The sequence below is a fragment of the Myotis nattereri genome, assembly GCF_964212035.1.
Source record: "Myotis nattereri genome assembly, chromosome: 19".
Taxonomy (NCBI): Eukaryota; Metazoa; Chordata; class Mammalia; order Chiroptera; family Vespertilionidae; genus Myotis; species Myotis nattereri.
This window is the reverse complement of record NC_138095.1, coordinates 10,026,755-10,045,156: the sequence shown is the minus strand read 5'-3', so window position 1 is coordinate 10,045,156 and position 18,402 is coordinate 10,026,755. Positions and strand designations below refer to the sequence as shown.

At 40.7% G+C, this 18,402-nt stretch overlaps 2 protein-coding genes across 2 annotated transcripts in view; both read left to right on the top strand.

Annotated features, from left to right (window-relative positions):
* The window catches only part of LOC308535006 (disintegrin and metalloproteinase domain-containing protein 1a-like), a gene marked incomplete at both ends in the record, with an annotated part of 51,900 nt that overhangs the window by 29,198 nt on the left and 4,300 nt on the right, over window positions 1-18,402 (top strand). The window lies entirely within an intron of this gene.
* Window positions 13,142-15,641, top strand: LOC308534987 (disintegrin and metalloproteinase domain-containing protein 1a-like; the record flags this gene model as incomplete). Its single annotated transcript, XM_081113708.1, is given in 3 exon segments — window positions 13,142-13,161; window positions 13,163-15,366; window positions 15,487-15,641. Coding segments are annotated over 3 exon segments (2,379 nt in total).

Sequence of the window (18,402 nt, the reverse complement as noted above, 5' to 3'; positions counted from 1 at the left end):
GTGATTTATTCCGGTTCTCTGTAACAGTAGGTCCCTAAGGAGAGGAGTGAGTGTTGATCATTTGATTTCACAGTAGAGTTATTCATTCCACCTGAAATGGAGCTGTTTAGATGGATGCATGGGGATGAAAGCTCATTCTAATGGAGTCAAAATATAAAGGATGAGTCAAAACACACTTCTGAAGGTGTTCAACCTCCTGAGTATTCAGAGGAATGAAGATTATATAGCCACAAAGATATATCACTATGCACCCACAAGATGGGCTATAGAAGACTGAAAATTCCAATTATTACTGTGGAACAGTGGGCACTCTCATAATGCAAACTGGTATGCCACTCTGAAATAGTACTCTTTATGTCCTACTCAAATTGAAGGCTACATTACCTTATCACTAGGCATTTTATTCTTAGGCCACGGGTGGGGAACCTTTTTTTTTTTTTTTTGCCAAGGGCCATTTGGATATTTATAACATCATTCATGGGCCATACAAAATTATCAACTTTAAAACTAGCCTGCTGTATTTGGTCAAACATTTGGTCAACTCACATTAAGGCTTTGGCTGGGCCAGACCAAATGATTTCGAGGCCTTATATAAACTGAGGGCATGATGTTCCCCACCGCTGTCTTAGGTAAAACCCCTGGAAATGTCTAGTTATTAGCGACATGTTACGAACAATAATGTTCATAGGAGCCCTCTTCAAAGTACTGCAAAAGAAGAGAGCCCTGTGTTCACATATAACGGATGTTAAACGAAATAAATCCACAAAAAGAATTGTAAGTGTAGAGCAATGGAAAGGAATGAACTATAGCAGCACGAAAAATCAGTAAGTAAATTTAAGTAGTAGGTAGAGTAAAGAGTTCATATATAAACATGACATCCATATGGATTCAGAGGAAGGTAAATGATAAAATGAAAATCACTTCCAAAATGTTAAAATAACATCCTCCAAAAATCGCCTGCTCTATAGAAGCAAATACAGTCAATATCAACTTCTTGGAAAGTATGGATATTACATCATAGTTCGTTCATTTAAAAACTAAACAAAAACAACAAAACAGCTGAATATGGTAAGGGCTGCAAACTATATGAAGTTTTTACTGCCATATTCCCATACCTTCTACTCAGGTCCCCCTATCCTTGAAAAACCCCATCATCACAACTACAGTAGCTGTGCAGGCAGCTAGTTGCCAGTGGAATGGCACAAAAGTTTGGAGCTCCCACCAAAGCCTATGGCCATAGAGTTGCTACTAATTTACATGTCTGGCAGTTCTCTAGAAAAATCCTCATTCACAGGGCTTGGCTTGCTAGAAAACTGTAGTAAAAAACAAGCACAGTTTCCTGGCATTGGATTTGGCAAAGATTTCTCACATATAAAACCAAAAGCACAGGCAACGAAAGACAAAATAGACAAAATGGAGTCCATGAAAAAAAATAATCATGGGTCAAAAACCACTGTGAACAGAGTAAACAGTAACACAAAGAATGAGAAAATATTTGAAAATCACATAGCAGGGAAGAGATTAATGTCCAGAATATACAGAGAACTCCTAAGCCTCAACAACAGAAAAAACAACAACCTGACTCAGAAAATGGGCAAAGGACTCAAATGAATATCTATAATAATAAAAGTATAATTTGCTAATTAGACCAGTCAACTGAACAACCTTCTGGATGTCCTTCCAGACGACCTTCTGGACGAAGCCAGGATGTGAGAACCCAGGCAAGTCACCATGGCTGCAAGGGCCAAGCCCCTTGCATGTATTTTGTGCATCGGGTCTCTAGTTTCTTCAATAAAGATGCACAAATGGCCTATAAGCACAGGAAAAGATACTCAACATCAACTTCTGGGTATGTACCCAAAAGAATCTAAAGTAGGGGCCTAAAATTATATTTGTATGCCCATTTTTATAGCAGCATTATTTACAACAGCTAAAATATAAAGCAACATAAGTACCCAATGAAAAACAAATGGATGAATAAAGTATGCTATGTACATGCAATGGAATGTATTCATCATGAAAAAGAAAGGAAATTCTGAAATATAATAAATCATGAATGAACCTTGAGGACATTATGTTAAGTGATATAAGCCAACACAGAAAGACAGATACAGTATGATTACAATGTATGAGGTACTCAGATAGTCTAAATTTTAGAGACAGAAAATAGAATGGCAGCTGCTAAGACAGGGGAGAAGAAGGCAATGGCGATTTATAGATGAATGAATACAGAGTTTGAGTTTTACAAGATGAAGAGTCAGAAGATGATTAGCAGAGGAGATAAAAAATGGTGGCAGAGCCGAACCGGTTTGGCTCAGTGGATGGAGCGTCGGCCTGTGGACTGAAGGGTCCCAGGTTCGATTCCAAGCAAGGGCATGTACCTTGGTTGCGGGCACACCCCCAGTGGGGAGGGGGGTGCAGGAGGCAGCTGATCAATGTTTCTCTCTCATCGATGTTTCTAACTCTCTATCCCTCTCCCTTCTTCTCTGTAAAAAATCAATAAAATATATATATATAAAGGGTGGCAGAGTAGGAGGATGCTGCATGGACATGTTCCCAGGAACAAGATGGAATTACAACTGAAATACAGAAATGCTTCCTGAATCATCAATGGAAAATTCACAGGAGAGAACCCTGATACCCAAGGACTGAAGGTGGAGACTGCATAGAGACTGGTAGGAGGGATGGAGGCACAAAAGGCACAAAAGGGCTGGCCAGGCACCCACAGTCAGCAACTGAAGTCCTGGAGAGATATCTCAACTGAGAACTACGGGATCTAATCCCGAATCTGGGCTCCGCAGCAGAGAGCATCAATCTGAGGAGGGTACCCACAGAACATCTAGCTGTGAAAAGCAGTGGGGTGCTGTCTGCCAGGGAGTGGCAGCTGAAAGTTTGGGTACCCTCTTAAAGGGCCAGCGTACAAAAATTCCCTGTGGAACCACCCACCTTGTGCTCTGGCAGAGGGAGGGTGAAGTGAGAGCAGAACCCAGGACTGGGGACTCAAGGGATAGAGCTGAGTCATTGCCTCACACAGTGGAGGACATCTTTCCCACAGACATCTGCCTTGCCTGGGGGGCGGGAAACAGTCGACACACAAGGTGGAAAACACCTTGCCCTGAGGCCACTTAAAAGATTAAAAGTAACAATTAGCCTCCAGGCAGAAGCAACTGCCCCACCCTGCTGAAAAACTCCCATCACACCTGAGGACGACTGCCTGGGTGCAATTCAAGTTGGAATCCTATTAGTCTGTAGACAGAGGTCTCTGGAGGCTTTGAGTCCTTGCCTGATCCAATTAATCAGAAACAGCCTTTAACACTGTCCTGCACTAGAGATTGAGAGGTATAGAGATCTACCTAAAACATAGTCACAAACCCAAACAGACAACCAGAATGAGGAAACAAAGAAACAACCCCCAAATGAAAGAACTAGCAAATTCTCCAGAAGAAGAGGTAAGTGAAGCAGAGATAAGAAATTTATCTGAAACAGAATTCAGAGTAATGATGTTAAAAATGCTCAACAGTATGAAAAAGGATATAGTAACTATGAAAAAAGAACAGTCTGAGATAAAGAATAACATAACACAAATAAAGAACACATTGGAAGGAATACCCAGCAGATTAGGGGAAGCTAAGGACTGAATCAGTGAATTAGAAGACAGAGTTGAAGATATCACTCAATTAGAGAACCAAAAAGAAAAAACAATTAAAAAACAGGAGGACAGCTTAAGGGAGCTATGGGACAATGTGAAATATAACATTATTAGAATAGTAGGTGTACCAGAAGAGGCAGAAAGGGAGAAAGGAATAGAGAAGTTGTTTGAAGAAATAATGGTAGAAAACTTCCTTAACCTGGTAAAGGAAAAAGTCAGACAAGTCTAGAAGGCACAGAGAAACCCAAACAAGAAGAACCCAAACAGACCCATGCCCAAACACATCATAATTAAAATGCCCCAAATTAAAGACAAAGAGAGAATCTTAAAGGCAGCAAGAGAAAACAAAACTGTTACCTACAAAGGAGTTCCCATAAGGCTAACACCTGATTTCTCATCAGAAACTCTACAGGCCAGAAGGGAATGTCATGAAGTACTCAAGGTAATGAAAAGCAAGGATCTGAGACTAAGATTACTATATCCAACAAGGCTATCATTCAAAATAGATGGTCAAATAAAGAGCTTTTCAGACAAAAAAAGGCTAAAGAAATTCATCACCACCAAGCCAGCATTACAAGAAATGCTAAAGGGATTGTTGTAAGGGATTGCTGAGAAGAAACACAGAGAGAAACCTAGCCATACAGAATTTAAATGTCTATAAATAAGTACCACTTAATAATAACCCTAAATGTAAACAGATTAAATGCTCCAATCAAAAGGTGTAGGGTAGCTGAACGGATACAAAAACATGACACAACTATATGCTGTCTACAAGAGACCCACCTCAAAATGAAAGACATACACAGGATGAAAGTGAAGGGATGGAAAAAAATTTTCCATGCAAATGGAAAAGAAAAAAAAAAAGCTGGAGTAGCAATACTCACATCTGACAAACTAGACTTTAAAAGCATCATGCTACGGAAAACCAAGATGGCAGCATAGGTAAACACCTGTACTTGCTGCCTCCCACAACCACATCAAAATTACAACTAAAATACATAATAACTATAATCCAGAACAGCAGGAAAGCTGGCTGAGTGGAAGTACTACAACTAGAGAGGTAAAGAAGAAAGCGCACTGAGACTGGTAGGAGGTGCAGAGGTGCAGAATGAGCTGGCACCCGGGTGTGCTGCTTTTTTAATCAGGAGGGAGATACAAGCTCCTGCTTGCTCTGAGCTCCAGTGCTGGGCGAGACTCGGGGGGACCAGACACATATGGGGAGAACTGGACTGTCCGGCACTGGGGCAAGAACATGGGAGCGGCTTTCTTCCAGATGGAGGTGCTCACAAGGGTCATTGTTCCTGTGCTGGGACTTTCCCTGTGCAGGGCTGACTGGCAGCCATTGCTGTGTGCTCTGCCCTGGAGATTCCCTGAGACCCTGACCTACCCAATTTACAACCCCACCCAAGCTGTGTGCAGTGGCTTTTGAATATGAGGGGCCTGTCCTTTCTCAGCCTAAAATTTGTCAAACAAACTGCAGCTGGGTCAGGGAGTCCCAAAGCTATCAAAAGAAGGTCCAAGGCCACACCAGCACCAGCCTGCCTTGCTTCACAGCTGGGCCTCGTCTGGGCATTTCCAAACCCGATGCAAAGAGGAGGAATTTGCAGATCTCTCTGTACCTACTGCTGGGTGGCCCCAAGTAGTGGCTGACTCTGCATCTCCTTGGAGATCCAAGAGCCAGTGTACCCAGTGGTCAGTGCGAGACTACACCAGATTACAACTCTTCACATCCCTAAGTGACACACTCAAGAGGCAGACTCTGTAGCACCAAAGCCCCAATGGAGCAAATACTGCACAGCAGCTCTTCCATTGTAGACATAGCTGGTCCTTACAGCCAATTGGCCTAGAGGTCAATTTCTCCCAGTGATACCAACAGCAATTAAGGCTCAACTACAACAAGACTGTGCACACAGCCGACAAAGGGGTACACCAAGAGTGTCCACCTCAGGTGACTGGGGAGGCTGAGCCACTGGGCCCTATAGGACACCTACTACACAAGGCCACTCTATCAACTCAAGGAGACTTAGCAGCTACCCAATACATAGAAACAAACACAGGGAAGCAGCCAAAATGTGGAGACAAAGAAACATGTCACAAATGAAAGAAATGGAAGAAAACAAACTACTGGATATAAAGTTCAAAACCACAGTTATAAGGTTACTCAAGAATCTTCTAGGAATCTCTGAGGAACTTAGTGAGACCTTCAAGGATCTTAGTGAGAATGCCCAAAAAAATGAAAAAGGGCCAGCCAGAAATTAAGCATACACTGACTGAAATAAAAAATAATATACAGAAATCCAACAGCAGACTAGAGGATCCCAGGAATCAAGTCCAAGATTTGAAATACGAAGAAACAAAAAACACCCAACCAGAAAAGCAAAAAGAATCCAAAAATATGAAGATAGTGTAAGGAGCCTCTGGGATACTTCAAGCATACCAACATCAGAATTATGGGGGTGCCAGAAGAAGGGAGAGGGCAAGACATTAAAAACCTATTTGAAGAAATAATGACAGAAAACTTCCCCTATCTGGTGAAAGAAATAGACTTACAAGTCCAGGAAGCATAGAGAACCCCAAACAAGAGGAATCCAAAGAGGACCACACGAAGAAACATCATAATTAAAATGCCAAGAGCAAAAGACAAAGAGAGAATCTTAAAAGCAGCAAGAGAAAAAAAGTCAGTTACCTACAAGGGAGTACCCATACGACTGTCAGCTGATTTCTCAACAGAAACTATGCAGGCCAGAAGGGAGTGGCAAGAAATATTCAAAGTGATGAATAGCAAGAACCTACAACCAAGATTACTTTACCCAGCAAAGCCATCATTCAGAATTGAAGGTCAGATAAAGAGCTTCACAGAAAAGGGAAAGCTAAAGGAGTTCATCACCACCAAACCAGGATTATATGAAATGCTGAAAGGTATCCTTTAAGAAGAGGAAGAAGAAGAAAAAGGTAAAGATACAAATTATGAACAACAAATACACATCTATCAACAAGTGAATCTAAAAATCAAGTGAATAAATAATCTGATGAACAGAATAAACTGGTGAATATAATAGAATCAGGGGCACAGAAAGGGAGTGGACTGACTATTCTCGGGGAGGAGGGAAGAGGTGTGGGGGGTGTGGGAAGAGACTGGACAAAAATCGTATACCTATGGATGAGGACAGCTGTGGAGGGGTAAGGACAGAGGGTGGGGTGGGAACCGGGTGGAGGGGAGCTATGGGGGGAAAAAAGAGGAACAACTGGAATAATCTGAACAATAAAGATTTAATTAAGAAAAAAAACAAAAAAACAAAGAGGACCACACCAAGACACATCATAATTAAAATGCCAAGGGCAAAAGACAATGAGAGAATATTAAAAGCAGCAAGAAAAAACAGTTAGTTACCTACAAGGGAGTACCCATCCAACTGTCAGTTGATTTCTCAACAGAAATCATGCAGGCCAGAAGGGAGTGGCAAAAAATATTCAAAGCAATGAATAGCAAGAACCTACAACCAAAATTACTCTACCCAACAAAACTATCATTTAGAATTGAAGGTCAGATAAAGAGCTTCACAGACAAGAAAAAGCTAAAGGACTTCATCACAACCAAACCAGTATTACATGAAATGCTGAAGGGTATTCTTTAAGAAGGAAAAGGTAAAGATAAAAAATTATCAAAAAAAAAAAAAAAGCCGAAACCGGTTTGGCTCAGTGGATAGAGCGTCGGCCTGTGGACTGAAGGGTCCTGGGTTCGATTCCGGTCAAGGGCATGTACCTGGGTTGCGGGCACATCCCCAGTAGGAAATGTGCAGGAGGCAGCTGATCAATGTTTCTCTCTCATCGATGTTTCCAACTCTCTATCTCTGTCCCTTCCTCTCTGTAAAAAATCAATAAAATATATTTTTTAAAAAAATTATGAACAACAAAGTGACAACAAATACATAACTATCAACAAGTGAATCTAAAAATCAAATGAATAAAAAATCTGAGGAACAGAATAAACTGGTGAATGTAATAGAATCAGGGGCATGGAAATGGAGCGGATTGACAATTCTCAGAGGGGAAAGGGGTATAGGGAGGGTGCGGGAAGAGACTGAGCAAAGATCTTATATGCATGTATGCAGTACCTATGGATGCGGACAGTGGGGTGGTGAAAGCCTACTGTGGGATGGGAACCGGGTAGAGAGGAGCTATGAGGGGAAAAAGAGGAACATCTGTAATAACCTGAACAATAAAGATTAAAAATAAATAAATAAAATAAATGGAAAAAAAGAAAAAAGCATCATGCTAAGCAAAATAACCCAGTCAGAGAAAGGTAAATATCATATGATCTAACTCACTTGTGGAATATAATGAACAACATAAACTGATGCACAAAAATCAAGCCAGAGGGGGAGATATATATTAGAATATAATAGAAGTAATCCTGTTATTTGCAAATTTTTAATATTTCCTACAACTTTTGTGATATCATACTATGTTAGTACAATTTTGGTAATATTATTATACTTAAAATCCTCTTATTCTTGAAATGTTAATGTTTACTGCATGTAATATTACATGTAAGATCATTTTTCTTGAATAATTGGTGTTTATTGCATGTAGCATTATCATATTTAAAATCATTTTTCTTGATATGTTGTTGCATGTAACATTATCATATTTAAGATCATTTTTCTTGAAATATTAAGGTTTATTACATGTAACATTATTATATTTAAAATCATTTTTCTTGAAATAAAAAAAATGAAAAAAATGTTGGTACATATAACTTAAAAATGTACAGAAATACCTGATAGTCTAAATGTACACAATAGGTACAATGGATTATTAACCCTAAATGAAAACACAAAAACATTATTGACTGTTCAAAGATATAGGAGGAAAAAATAAAAAAGAAGATGGCTAGCAGTGATGGTATGTATTTAATACGACTAAGCATACACTTAACAATGGATAAGATATAACTTAATATCTTATATAAATTTATTTAATACAATCAAATAAATTGGAAAAAAATAGAATACTTCTGGCTCTGGCCCAGCTGCTCAGTTGATTGGAGCATCATCCCATATACCATAAAAATTTAGGTATCAGCCCTGACTGGTTTGGCTCAGTGGATAGAGCGTCGGCCTGCGGACTGAAGGGTCTCAGGTTCGATTCCAGTCAAGAGCATGTACCTTGGTTGCAGGCACATCCCCAGTAGGAGGTGCGCAGGAGGCAGCTGATCGATGTTTCTAACTCTCTCTCCCTTCCTCTCTGTAAAAAATCAATAAAATATATTTTTAAAATAATTTAGGGTTCGAATGTCTGTCAGGGCACATACCCAGGTTGGAAGTTTGTTTCCTGCCTGGGGTGCATGTGGGAGGCAAACGATCAATGTTTCTCTCCCACATCCATTTTTCTTTCCTCTCTCTAAAATCAATAAAACATATTCCTGGGCCTGGCCAATAATGCTCAGAGGTTGAGCTTCGGCCCATGAACCAAGAAGTCACAAGTGAGATTTCTCATCACAGCATATGCATAGGTTGCAAGCTCAATCCACAGTAGGGGGCATACAGGAGGCAGCCATTGATGTTTCTCTCTCAATGAAGTTTCTTTCTCTCTATCCCTCTCCCTTCTTCTCTCTAAAAAATTAATAAAAATATATTTTAGCCTATATATTTGGCTCTGTGGATAGAGGCCTGCGGACTGAAAGGTCTCAAGTGACTCTCTCTCATCACTAATGTTTCTATCTCTCCCTCTCCCCTCCTCTCTAAAATCAATAAAAAAATATATTTAAAAATATATATATAGTTTAAACAAAAACATACTCTCAAGTGAGGTTTTAAAAAAACTGAAATACTTCTTTATTGTAAGAGACACATTTAGGAAGTGAAAAGACAGCCCTCAGAATGAGAGAAAATATTTGCAACTCGTATCTGATAGGAACTAGTAACCAGCAAATATTAACGAGTTTTATAACTCAACAAGAAAAGGACATCCAGTTTTATAAGGGCAAAGGATGTAAACAGAAATTTTTACAAAGAAGATAAAAATGACCAAAGAGAATATGAAAATGTGTGTTACATCATTATTACGGAATTGCAGATCAAAACTACAATGAGATAGCACTTCATGTTCACTAGAATGGCTATAATAAAAAAAGTAGACAATAACAAACGTCAGTGATGATGAGGAGAAATTGGAAGCCTCACTCATTGCTGGCAGGAATGTGAGATTGTGCAGCTTCTTTGGAAATAGTTGAGCAGTTCCTCAAGAGGATAAACATAGAGTTCTCACATGACCAAACAATTCCACTCTTAAGTATCTACCCAGGAGGAATGAAGATATATGTCCATGCAAAAACTTGTACTCAAATGCCCATAGCACTAGTATTCATAACAGTTCCAAAGTAGAAACAACCAAAACATTCATCAACATATCAATCTAAAAATAAAATGTGGTATGTCCACACAAAATGGACATTATTTAGTCAAAAGGAAAGGAAGCATTGACTCAATCTACCACATGACTAAACTTTGAAAACATTATGCTAGGTGAAATATGCCATTCACAGAAGATTACAACATGTAGGATTCCACTGCTATGAAGTGTCCAGAATAGACACAATCATTGAGCTAGAAAGTAGAGCAGTGGTAGCCATGAGCTGATGAGAAGGGTAAATAGGAGTGACTGCTAATAGATACTAGAGTTTTCCTTGGGGGTGAGAAAATTGATTTGATGACAGTTGCATAATTCTCTGAACACACTACAAACCACCGCCATGTACACTTGAAATAATGAATGTTATGGTATGTGAATTATATCTCAATAAAGGTGTGATAAAAGGCAAATAAAATAAAATTACATAATTCTGTGATGCATGTTTAGGAAGCAAATTGAGAAAGAAAAGTGACAAAGTAGATACCATAAAAGAAAGGGGTCATGATTACTTGACAATGGCACATGGGTGACTTCTATGGAGCTAAAACTGTTGATTACTTGATCAGAGTTGTACTTACACAGCTCCCCTCCCTCTGTCTCTCTCTTCAATATTCATAAGATAAAATTAACGCTCCTTACCATTTCTAAGTGTATAGTTCAGTGGCATTAAGTACATTTACATTGTTGTGCAACCATCATCAACATCCACTTCCAGAACTTTTTCATCATCTCAAACTGAAACTGTCTTCATTAACCAGTCCTATTACTCCTTTCCCAGCTCCTGTAACCTCCACTTCACTTTCTATCTCTATGAACTTGATTACTTGAGGAACCTCTATAAATTAAGTCATAACACATGTGTCCTTTTGTGTGAGACTGAGCTGTTCTCTTTCAAACAATTTACTGAAAAATATATTTGTTTTATTCACATTTTGTGACTGTGCTATGATTCAAAATTTAAATTTCAGAAAAGAAAAAAGTAGTGGTGCAAACTGGAACAGAATGTATATATATTTCTGCAGAGTTTCAGTATGAAACAGAGGAGATACAGGATGTCAACTGGAGTGTGATGTGGGCTAAGAGTGATGGTTTGCATATAGTAAGATGGGATATAATGGATAGACAGGTATTTTATATATAAAAGACGAAGGGACAGCTGAAAAAGTGAAGTCCATGAGAAATTGAAAGGGAAATAGACCCTAGACACAAGTAGGAGTATTGGCCTTAGATTGGAATATGGATAATTTATCCACCAGAGTTGGAGGAAAATTTAGATACCGGCGACTCAAGTGGTGTCTCCATGTGAAAATACTTTGATTGCTTTTATTTTTCTCAGTGAAATATGAGGCACAAAGACATTAGGGAAGTGAACTGACCAGCAAAATGTAGGAAGAGGGAGGAACATTTTGAGGTCAGGAATATGCCATTCCTCAGAATAGTTGTGGGTTTTTCTAGAGATACTTTGATTCTTTCAGGTCAGGCATGACACAAGCACAACAAATAACATATAACAGATGAGACATGACAGCACTCTTACCTGGGAGTCATTTATTCTTTCAATAAGTTACTCTAATTCCTCTACTCTTTTTAAAAAATGTTTCTACTGATTTTTGAGAAGAGATGAAAGAAGAGGGAGATAGAAACAACTGAGAGAGAAACATCAACATCGATGGGTTGCCTCCAGCATGATCCCTGCTGAAGACCAAGCCAAAAACCTACGTATGTGCCCTGATATAGAATCCAACCAGTGACCTCCTGTTACATACATCACTGCTCAGCCACTGAGCCACAGTGGCCGGGTAGTTCATCCGTTCAAATAAGGATGAAAACAGAAGTGGGCACTGGATACATGTGGGTCATTTTCTAACACAGGGAAGGCTTTTGGGCTACCTAATCTTCAGCTGATATAACTTTAGGGTACCAAAATATTCAAGCCAGTGGTTCTCAAACTTTTTAAACAGGGGGCCAGTTCACTGTCCCTCAGACCGTTGGAGGGCCGGACTATAGTTTTAAAAAAAAAACTATGAACACAGGGGGCCAGTTCACTGTCCCTCAGACCGTTGGAGGGCCGGACTATAGTTTAAAAAAAAAACTATGAACACAGGGGGCCAGTTCACTGTCCCTCAGACCGTTCGAGGGCCGGACTATAGTTTTAAAAAAAACTATGAACAACTTACTATGCACACTGCATATATCTTATTTTGAAGTAAAAAAACAAAACGGGAACAAATACAGTATTTGTATTTGCATGTGGCCCGCGGGCCGTAGTTTGAGGACCCCTGATCCAAGCCATCCAGAGAAGGCAGTGGACCTAGAGTTACCAGCAATTGTGCCCAGGAAAATCACACATATGCGAAGACAGCTCTGTTGGCAACTCCCATACACATTTATTGGCAGTGTTATAAATAAAACTCAAGAAACGGAATTTTGATAATTATAAAAAATTGGAGTCTTGCCCCTTGCCCCATAATCACCAGCCCTTTTGGATATATCCTGGGCACAGGGCAGCCACCCACTTGCCTTATCAGTCTGGCATGAGAGCTGTGCATATCACTATAAAGCCTCATTGAGGAATCAATAAATCCTGAGTATGATGTCCATGTGTTACAGAGCAAGAGTTTTAGAAAAGGGGAAATGGGCAATGGAGTGTGCCCACCAACGATCTCTAAATCCTCTGGTCTGGAACATTAAGAATTGGCCAAGCAACGGACACAGGAGTTGAGGGTGTTCCGTGTGGTACAGTTGAGAAGGCACAGAGGTTTTATTTCCTTCTCAAAGTACAATCCTGCATTGTAGTTTGCAGTCCTTTGTGACTACATCACCATAATATTAAAAGGACTATAGCCAAGAAAGAATCACAGATGTTAAAGCTGTGGAACGAAGCCACAGAGGACACTATCTGAAGTATAATACAGAGGTCGGAGAGACTAGAAAGGACACAGCCAGAGGTAGGCAGTACTCACTCTTTATGCAGCCAGCAAACACCTGCAGCTAATCCCAGTGCCTAATGGTCTGCATGTCAAGGAGCACTTCTGCTCAAGGACACAGCCCTGCATCAGCCCCTGATTCATTGGGGCCATGTCAGTGGCTGCCTTTGTGGGACTCTGCCTCCTCCTTGCCTTCTCTACAGAAGAACAAAGTGGTTATGTATAAGGCTAGCAGAGTGCTTCAAAACTGGGCTGCCCAGATGAAGGGCCTGGTGCTGGTACTGGTGCCAGGGTGTTCATGTGTCAGGTTGGGGATTGTGCTGGTGTTGGTACTGACTTTCCTGCCAAGCTTCTGTAGTGACCTGGGATCAGCATATTACTCATCCTATGAGATAATCATCCCCAAGGCTCTGACAGCTGAGGGAAGGCAAGACCCAGGGGAAGAGGCATCTTATGTGATATCTATGCAGGGCCAGAAACAGCTGATTCACCTGAAAGTGAAGACAGACTATTTTATCAAGAACTTTCCAGTCTTCAGCTACCACAATGGCATCCTGGGACAAGAAATGCCTTCCATCTCACATGACTGTCACTATGAAGGCTACATAGAAGGACTCCCGGGTTCTTTCGTTTCTGTCAACACCTGTTCGGGCCTCAGGGGCATCCTGATTAAGGAGGGAAAATCCTATGGCATTGAGCCCATGGACTCTTCAGGACGGTTTGAACATGTGTTGTACACCATGGCCCATCAAGCGCCAGTCTCCTGCAGTGTCACTTCCAAAGACAGCCCAGTGGTGTCCACCAGCCGACAACAAGGGGGCAGGAAGCCTGGCGGTCTACAGGAGCTGTCCTACTTGTGGTCACTCACCAAGTATGTGGAGATGTTTGTTGTGGTCAACAACCAGCGGTTCCGAATGTGGGGCAGTAACGTCAATGAGACGGTCCAGAGGGTGATGCACATCATTGCCCTGGCCAACAGCTTCACCAGGGGAATAAACACAGAGGTGGTGCTGGCTGGAATGGAGATTTGGACCGAGGGGGACCTCATAGAGGTCCCAGGGGACCTGCAAGTTACACTCGGGAATTTCAACCACTGGAGACAAGAGAAGCTCCTCCATCGTGTGAAGCATGATGTTGCCCACATGATTGTCGGACAGCATCCTGCACAGGGTATGGGACAGGCATTTCTCAATGGTGCCTGCTCAAGTGGGTTTGCAGCAGCTGTTGAATCCTTCCATCACGAAGATGTCCTGCTGTTTGCAGCGCTCATGGTCCATGAGCTTGGGCACAACTTGGGTATTCGGCACGACCACTCAGCCTGCATTTGTAAAGACAAACCCCTCTGCCTCATGCGTGACAATATCACTAAAGAAAGTGGCTTCAGCAACTGTAGCTCTGAGGACTTCTACCAGTTCCTCCAGGCACACAGAGGGGACTGCCTGTTTAACAACCCTCAGCGGCACAAAGGCCGCTCGCGTAGGGATTCCTACTGTGGAAACGGTGTGGTGGAGGCTGAGGAGCAGTGTGACTGTGGTTCTGCCTGTTACACTGACCCGTGCTGTGACCAAACATGTAGCCTGAAGGGGAGTGCAGAATGTAGTGATGGACTCTGCTGTTTTGGTTGCCGACTGAAGAATAAGGGATTCATGTGCCGTTCTGCTTTGGGAGAGTGTGACCTCCCAGAGTATTGTGATGGTACCTCTGCAGAGTGCCCCACAGACACCTATAAGCAAGATGGGACGTCGTGCGGTAGGCTGCATTATTGTGTTGGGGGTCAATGCAGAAACCCTGATAATCAATGCATGGCTATGTATGGGGACACTGCACGGTCAGCCCCAGAAAACTGTTACATTTCAATGAACAGCAAAGGGGACCGGTTTGGAAACTGTGGCCGTCCCACCTCGGCAATGTCAAGATACGTTAAGTGTTTTGATGATAATATATTTTGTGGGAAAATTATATGTACAAATATTAGATGGGTCCCATCCATCAAACCCCATCACACACTGATCCAGATTCCTTATGAAGGTGACTTCTGCTGGAGCTTGGATGTCTATAACATTACTGATATCCCTGATGAGGGAGATGTGCACTCTGGCACTGCTTGTGCCCCAAACAAAGTCTGCATGAATTACTCCTGCACTGATCATGCTGTGCTCAACTATGACTGCAGACCAGCAGAAATGTGCAATGGGAGAGGAGTCTGTAACAATGTAAGGCACTGCCACTGTGAGGCTGGCTATGCACCCCCTGACTGCAGGACTCCAGGAAATGGGGGGAGTGTGGACAGTGGTTCTCCGGGCAAAACAGAGGTTGAAAATCCAAGTGAGGATGAAGGAATAAGTTACAGTGTTGATCATGAAAATATTGGCAGAGGTGGTGTGAATACAGATGAAAGCAAAATGAGAAGCCAATTACTGTTCATAATCCCCTTGCTTATTTTAGCAATACTTCTTATTCCTTTTTTTTACCCCTGCATTGTTTGTTTTCTCTTAGCATTTCTCTGTGGTCTAGTTATTGCTGTCGGTGTTAAAGCTGGAATGGCTTTAGCACAGCGCTCAAAAGAGGCCCCAGAAGAAAGTGAAGAATCAGTGACACAAAAGAGGAAAAAGGCATTAAGTGAGGAAAACCCAAAGGAAGAAAATGATTAGTGTTAGGGAGAAGTCTTCTATAGCAAGTACTTCATACACTTGGTAGAAGGAGGCTCAGTAGAGCAAATGTGAAGTGGGCATTGGCAGAAGTGGCTCTTATCAGGGCTGTGAAGACTATAGAAGTGTACAACGTAAAGGAGGGATTTTGTTCTGTCTTTTACTAATTAATTATATATGCTTATGTAAAAGCACTTATAAAACATTTTACTGTATTTTCCATTTCATGAAACCATTTAAATAAACTTTTCTCATGGATCATTCTCATCAATTTCTTATCTTAGTTGGGACAATTTCTGAATTACCAGTTTTTCAGAGAATGCCCCCTTCCATCCTCTTTGTTTGACATATATATCTGTGCCAGGTTTTTTCATCCCAATCACAACTACACAGTATATTAGGAAGGTTGTTAATTCATTTGTTGTTCTAATTGAACTGGAGAAGTATACTCATGAAATAAAAAGGTTTTAAATTAAAAAGTAAGTAACAGTGTTCACATAAGGCATCATTTAGGTTTTCTGTGGCCTATAAACCTTAGATTTGGGACTCTCTAGAAGGGCTCTATCTGATCCAGGTTGGTGTGATCACCCTGTGTCTGAGTACATGGGAAAGAGTAGGCAACCTAGGCAAGTGGCAAGCTTGTCCAGTGCTAAGTCTGGTTGGAAATATTCCTTTTTCCTGTTTCTACTTTTCTTATTATATTTATTTCTCATTCGCATTATTAAATTAATATTTCCTGACAATCCAAAGGGACAGAGCAATGGAGTGTTGTTAATTATCTGTAGGAGAGCACAATGCATGTAAAATAATAACATTATCAACTCTGTGGAAGACATTATTCTAAACACTTTACAGTCATTGTCTTTTTAAAAATATTCTTGTTTTATTGATTTCAGAGAGGAAGGGAGAGATAGAAACATCAATGATGAGAAAATATTTGATCAGCTGCCTCCTGCACATCCCTTATTGGGGATCCCAGAAATGTGCCCTTGACCAGAATCGAACCTGGGACCCTTCAGTCCACAGGTTGATGCTCTATCCACTAAGCCAAACCAGCTATAGCATTCATTGTCTTAATTTAACCCTCCCATTCATGCTATTAGACCATCTTCTTCCACACAAGGAAACAAAGACAGAGTTTTACTCTAGAGCAGTTCTCAACCTGTGGGTCGCGACCCCTTTGGCGGTTGAATGACCCTTTCACAGGGGTCGCCTAAGACCATCCTGCATATCAGATATTTACATTATGATTCATAACAATAGTAACATGACAGTTATGAAGTAGCAACGAAAATAATTTTCTGGTTGGGTCACAACATGAGGAACTGTATTTAAAGGGCCAGAAGGTTGAGAACCACTGCTCTAGAGCAAGCATGTCAAACTCACGGCCTACGCTGCATGGCACGCAATGAGTATTTTTGCGGCCCAGCCTATATAATGGTATGTAAGGAACATCTTAATAATAATTTGTAACTTAATTTTTACAATATCCTATTGTACATAATTATTAATAACGATTTACAATGTTTGCTAATGACTGATTACTATAATCGTGTCATTCATTTCCCTTATGCACCTTATTCACAGGTGCGCCATTTCTCTCCACTAATACTAGCAGCGAATATTTTAGCAGCCGACTATCAGGTAATTAGTCTTGTACTGACTTGTTTGGTGTGCACAACAGGAAATATTTTGCTTTCGGAGAACAAGAAAAATAGGTTTATTTGCATTATTAGTTTGTGCAGTTAGTTATTCAGTGTCTGGTAAGTTAATGTTCAAGAAAAATATTAATTTTTTTATTAAAATGTCCTATTATTTTATGTTAACAATTACTCATTTATTTCAGCCCTTTGTATTCAGCATGTCTCTATAGAAATAAACATACATTTCTATGAAAATTGAAGCTTCTGTTTTTTTGCAGCCCACATAAACTTAAACCTTGTATATTTGGCCCGTGTTAGCCTTTGAGTTTGACATGCTTGCTCTAGAGCTAGTGAAAGGTGGAACCTGCATCCCACCCTAGCTATGACTGAATGTACCTTCTCCACTTCCTCATGAGCCTTTTCCTTCAGTAAAAAAAAAAAAAAAAAAGAAAAAAGTGACCAGGAAGACAACTGACATGTCCTTACTTGCCCAGAACATGGCTTTTCCCTCATTGACTCTAATGAAACAAACGCCTTAGAAATGGATGCTGCTCTGTATTATGAATCTACCGCACTGTGTCATTATCAGTCAAAGTGTCCTTTCCCCAGTCCATTCTGACATCATGGAGGGGCAGGTTTGTATCTTGTTCAGCTCTGAGGCCCTGCTGATTTTAAGTGCCCAGTAAATGTTGACCAAGGGAAGGATTTAACCAGAGCCAACCTTAGGATAGGATGCAATTCTGCTAAAGTTTTATATTAAGAGATTAATTATTATTAATTATTAAATTATTTAAAAGAGAACATCAGAGGTGGATTAATGACTGACCAAGTTTTGCAACCTCAAGCCTGTTTCATTGTTATAATCCAATTGGGCTCTCTCACATCCTTACTGACATACCCCAGACACTAGTTTTGTCCCCACAGTCTGGAGTTCAGGTACTTCCATTGCTTTCCCGTTATCTGGAGTAGACAATGGAAACTTGCTGTGGCATTAATGTCCTATGACAATTGGGTGGTCCTGCAATTTTCCACATGGCTAATCCTTGGAAACATTATGCTAGGTGAAATTTGCCAGCACAGAAGACTACTACATGTAGGATTCCATTGCTATGAAGTGTCCA